We start from the raw sequence: 5553 nt of genomic DNA on the forward strand, positions 1-5553 counted from the left end.
CTGACCACAATATCCCACATCATCCTGTCAGCCAGAGCCACTGGACTGCTACCCCTAATATCCCACATCATCCCATCAGCCAGAGCTACCGGACTTTTACCCCTAATATCCCACATCATCCCATCAGAGCCACCGGATTATTAACCATAATATCCCACTGTTACGTGTTACGGAACCACTCCGCACCCAGAATGTTGTGCAGTTATATGTATGTATAATAGGTTCCATGTGAGATGCATGTCCCTAATGCATCAGCCCACAGGTTGCGCCCCTGGGCAGAGGGGACACAATATTCCCCCTTCTGTCCTCCCCCCACCTTTGTAATTCCCACAGTAAATATCGGCAGGCTCCGGCCACCTGCGGCTATTGTAATGTATGTCTGGCCTGCCGCTTTTCCATTGGCCTGCCCTCTGTATCTGTGTGATATATTCTGTGTCCTGTGAGTAAAGTGTTGTCAGACTAGAAATACGTGGAGAAGCAGTGATCTTTTATATGCGCCCATGTAACCAAGAATTCCAGCCAGCGTCCTTCATTCAGACTCCAGCCAAAGCAGAGTGGACCTCTTGAAACACGGGGTGGTACTGAAAGAGGTACCCCAGCTTGGTAGACCCCGTTACTCCCACATCATCCTATCAGCCAGAGCCACCGGAATACTATCCCTAATATCCCAAGCATCCCATCAGCCAGAGCCACCGGACTACTACCTCTAATATCCCACATCATCCCGTCAGCCAAAGCCACCGGACTACTACCTCTAATATCCCACATCATCCCGTCAGCCAAAGCCACTGGACTACTACCCCTAATATCCCAATCATCCCATCAGCCAGAGCCACTGGACTACTACCCCTAATATCCCACATCATCCCATCAGCCAGAGCCACCAGACTGCTAGCCCTAATATCCCACATCATCCTGTCAGCCAGAGCCACTGGATTACTACCTCTAATATCCCACATCATCCCATCAGAGCCACCGGATTACTACCCCTAGCATTTAAAATCATCATCAGAGGGTGATTTGTGTTGGCACGGTAATAAATTGTTTTATTTCCTGCTTTGCAGAAGGAGGATGACACCATAGAAATGATAAGAATAATAGGCCTCAGTTACAACTGTCTTCAAAGAAAACTGTTGCTCCTAGCAACCAATCACAGCTCAGCCTCTTTTAAACAGCTCTGGTGAAATGAAAGATGCTTAGAGTTCTTTCACACTTCAGTTGTGTGGCGTCAGTTAGGTCCGACATCGTGGCGGATCGACGGATCCGTCAAATTTGGTGGAAAAACAGTTCTAACGGATCCGTTTTTTTGACGGATCAGCTGCCCCGATCCGTTAAAAAAACGGATCCGTTAGAACCGTTGCGACCGTTTTTACATCCGTTGTAACCGTTTTTTGACGGATCCGTTTTTTAAAAGGGGAGGATTTCAATGTGATTGGCTACTGGATACTACTGCAAAACTATATATAGCGTGTATTTACACCACATCTTTGAAAGGTTGTAGAGAAAGTGGCAGAAATGGAAGGAGTCCTGGCGAACATTGCAAAGATCTATGCGGATTTTACTTTTGAGGCAAATCAGTTGGCAGTCAGCGTTCGAGAGAGGGAGGAACAAAGACTGCGCATCCTACGGCAGCGGCGGAAGAGAAGGCTGTGGATCCATCCCATCACAGCACAACGTATGACCCGTGGTGTTTATTCCACGCTTTACATGGAACTAAGGGAAAACCCTCAAAAGTTCTTCAATTATGTGAGCATGAGAGCTGAAAATTTCGAGTTTTTATTGGGCTATGTGGAAGACTGTATACGTAGACGAGACACCCAGATGTGATTCTCAATATATATGTATGTGATCGCGCTGGAGGTGCCGATACAACAAGAAAAGCTTTCTTTTTAGAAAAACATTCACACTATGCTTAATTACCTACTTAGCATTTGGCGTCTGTTTCCCACATATAAGCAATTGCCAGGTTTTCCTGTTACTTCTAGAGGTCTTCCCAGATATGAACGGTTACCGTGTTTTCCTATTGATTCTGATGATCTTCACGGATAAATATAAAGTGCTGTGCTTAAAAATATATATGCGAGGGAGTGGGTATAAAACTGTCCCGGCCGGTGACAGTTACCCGTTACCTCACATGCGGTGTGTTCCAGGATCCGCATGTGAGGTAACGGGTAACTGTCACCGGCCGGGACAGTTTTATACCCACTCCCTCGCATATATATTTTTAAGCACAGCACTTTATATTTATCCGTGAAGATCATCAGAATCAATAGGAAAACACGGTAACCGTTCATATCTGGGAAGACCTCTAGAAGTAACAGGAAAACCTGGCAATTGCTTATATGTGGGAAACAGACGCCAAATGCTAAGTAGGTAATTAAGCATAGTGTGAATGTTTTTCTAAAAAGAAAGCTTTTCTTGTTGTATCGGCACCTCCAGCGCGATCACATACATATATATAGTCCTTGTGTTCGCACACCTGGCATTTGACACTTTTGTAGTGGTGTCTGTGTATTTGCTGCAGGAGGGTGACCGAGGAATGTGCAGCGCCTCTGGTTGTTTTGAATTGTGATTCTCAATATCACCAGCAGAGCGTCTCATGGTGACTATTCGGTAAGTATTTTTTTTTTTTTTAAATGATTCTCATTCATCAGACTTATAACTGTAATGTTGTTTTTTGAATTTTTTTATTAATTATTGTCTTTTCGTTTTGTTAACAGATTCCTTGCAACTGGAGAGTCGTTCTCATCCCTCCATTTTCAGTATCGACTTGGGATATCCACCATCTCGGGGATCATCAGAGATACCTGCCGGGCATTGTGGGAGTGCCTACAAGTGGAATACATCCCAGAGCCATCACAGGAGAGGTGGCTGGAGATCGCCCAAAATTTTCATCAAATTTGCCAGTTTCCAAATTGTGTTGGAGCAGTTGATGGAAAGCACATACGGATCGTCAAACCTTCAGGCTCTGGATCACAGTTTTATAACTATAAGAAGTACTTCTCTATTGTGTTGATGGCCATAGCCGATGCACAATGCAAGTTCATCGCTGTTGATATCGGTGCGTATGGACGCGCAAATGATTCACAAATCTTTAAAAATTCACCAATGGGGCGCCGTTTATATGGAGAGACATTTGATTTTCCGCCCCCTAGACCTCTCCCTGGAACCACTAGTCCACCATTACCATTTGTTTGTGTTGGAGATGATGCCTTCCAGCTTTCCCCACACTTGCTGAAACCCTTTGGAAGTAGTGGACTGACCCAGAGGAAAAAAATTTACAATTACCGCTTAACCAGAGCACGAAGAGTAGTGGAATGTGCTTTTGGCATCTTAACTGCCAAATGGAGAGTCCTGCTAACTGCAATTAAACTGCAGACTGAAACTGTCGATGATGTAGTCAAAGCGTGCGTTGTCCTGCACAATTTTGTTTTATCAAAAGAACAAGTTTCCCTGGAGGATAATGTTTCTGAAAGCACCTTACGGGATTACCAAAACCCCACTTTTCGCAGTCCAGTAGCAGTCTCCAGAATGCGGGACAGTTTTGCAGACTACTTCATGTCTCCTGCAGGATCAGTTGACTGGCAGTATGAAATGGTGTAAAAAATTTTTTCTTTTTACACTTGTAAAAATACCATTTTTTGTTTGCTTACAAAATCTTTGTACTTTAATGCAGCATTGTATGTTTTGCAACGGTACCCTTTAAACACTGTTATTGTTACTATTGCCATAACCTTGGTGATTTAAAAACTTTACAAAAAAAAAAAGAGAAAGACAATAAAATTGTTTTTAAACCAAAAAACTGTTTATTTATTTACAGATTCTCATAGTTTGGGGTGGAGATAGTAGCGGAGGGGCTGACAGGGCGGACCACGTCGAGAGTGGGGGACAGGACATCACGGGGAGGAACAGAAGTAGAATGGGTGGTGAAAACATGAGGTTGTGTAGAGAGTTGAGGTGCAGATGTGGTGTGTGGGAGGTATGAAGGTGTTGGTGGGATTGGGAACGGAGAAGTTAAAGGGGAAGAATGGAAGGGGGACGGTAAAAACTGAAAAAGATTAAGGGAGGAAGGAACAAATGACGAAGGAGTAGAATGGACGGGAGGAGGACGGACAGGAGGAGGACGGACGGGAGGATAGACGGTGGATTGAGAGGGGAAAGGTGTTGACACATGAAGGGTAGGTGGAGGGGCATGGGACATCGCCTGCGCTAGAGCAGTGTGGCAGCCTTGCATCACATGCATCTGCAGGTCAGGAGTTAGATTTTCCATGTGCCTGAGGACCGACTGAAAAAAACAGTGCCTTGGTGACTGATTTGCATCTGATTGCATCCTATCAAGACGACTGCTGAGTTCAAGTATGCTTTTGTTAAGCATATTGTACCCAGCAGACGTTTGCTCACTCAAAAGCTTGATGGCACTGTGAAAGGATGCATTCAGCTGCAAAAAGTCAGGTGCATAGCTCCTTTCCTGACCTCTCTGGCGCTGCCGTCCTGACCACAAAGTTGGTCTAGATGTTGCGGCAGTGGCAGAGGGGTGGGGTAAAGGGAACTCTAACTCATCACCTGCAGCTTCAAGTGACGAAGTCCGCCCTGCTGCTCCAGCGCTGGTGGATGAGGCTGAGGGATCAAACGAAAGGGAAGGTGCAGAAACAGAGGGGTCGACGTGGTCCCCGGTGGCGGACTCTTGAGGGATCGCTCCAGAGGGGTGCAACTCTGATGCAGGCTCCCGAGTGCTGCAGAAAGTGCTGTTAAAGAAGAAAAAAAAAATTAGTATCTGGATATTACAATTGCCCTTGCTGCAAAAAAAATTGAAGGTTACACATTTTTACAGTTTGACTGAAAATATGTGGTGTTGAATATTTACCTTCTGCTCAGCAGCGTCGACCGGAGGAACGACAGGGCTCTGGCATGTTTGTATCTGCTCCTGCGTCCTCTAGATCCACTCGGGGCCTGCATCTCCTTATTAAACTCCCTCTTGAAGCGATCCCTGAGTGACCGCCACCGCACGATAATCCTGTTACCTGGAAAGAGAAAGCAAAAATTGGTTACTATACACCACATTAAATCATGCCTAACATAAGGTTATGAAGTGTGAATACTTACACGCTAGATCCTGGGCCCCAGCATCGAGTTCCTCCCAGTTATCCATAACAGCACTGCACACTTCCTCCCATAGCCGTCGGGTGATTAACTGGTCAGCATGGCGGCGGTCCGACATGTTCCACAGCGGCTCCCGACTTTGTACTGCTTCGATGAGGGTGTTCACATCGATGCCCTCCTCTTCATCATCTTGTTCGGGAGCACGCTGTGAAGCCTAACAAAAAGATAAGAATAAAAAGGGAAAGATTACAACACATGAATTTTACATTTTACTAAACACCAAACCAAAAAGGAACTTACTCTTCGGCGACCGCCGCGATTATCATTCCGACGACTATGGGAGGTGCTTTGAGGAACTCTACGTCGAGCCCCGGATTGTGAAGACTAATTTAAAAAAAAAAAATAAAATTAATAATGTTCTTTGATCGAGGCATATGTATTGTGTGCTGTGCT

The 5553-nt window shown here is 45.3% G+C and overlaps 1 protein-coding gene across 1 annotated transcript; it reads left to right on the plus strand.

The window, feature by feature from the left end:
- The first annotated feature begins 2579 nt into the window (after positions 1-2579).
- On the plus strand, positions 2580-4024 carry LOC138638096 (uncharacterized). Its single transcript, XM_069727094.1, has 2 exons — positions 2580-2613; positions 2721-4024. Exons 1-2 carry the CDS (start codon positions 2600-2602, stop codon positions 3601-3603), a joined length of 897 nt encoding a protein of 298 aa, XP_069583195.1. The 5' UTR covers positions 2580-2599; the 3' UTR covers positions 3604-4024.
- The last annotated feature ends 1529 nt before the right edge of the window (positions 4025-5553 follow it).

This window comes from Ranitomeya imitator, chromosome 5, assembly GCF_032444005.1.
Source record: "Ranitomeya imitator isolate aRanImi1 chromosome 5, aRanImi1.pri, whole genome shotgun sequence".
NCBI lineage: Eukaryota > Metazoa > Chordata > Amphibia > Anura > Dendrobatidae > Ranitomeya > Ranitomeya imitator.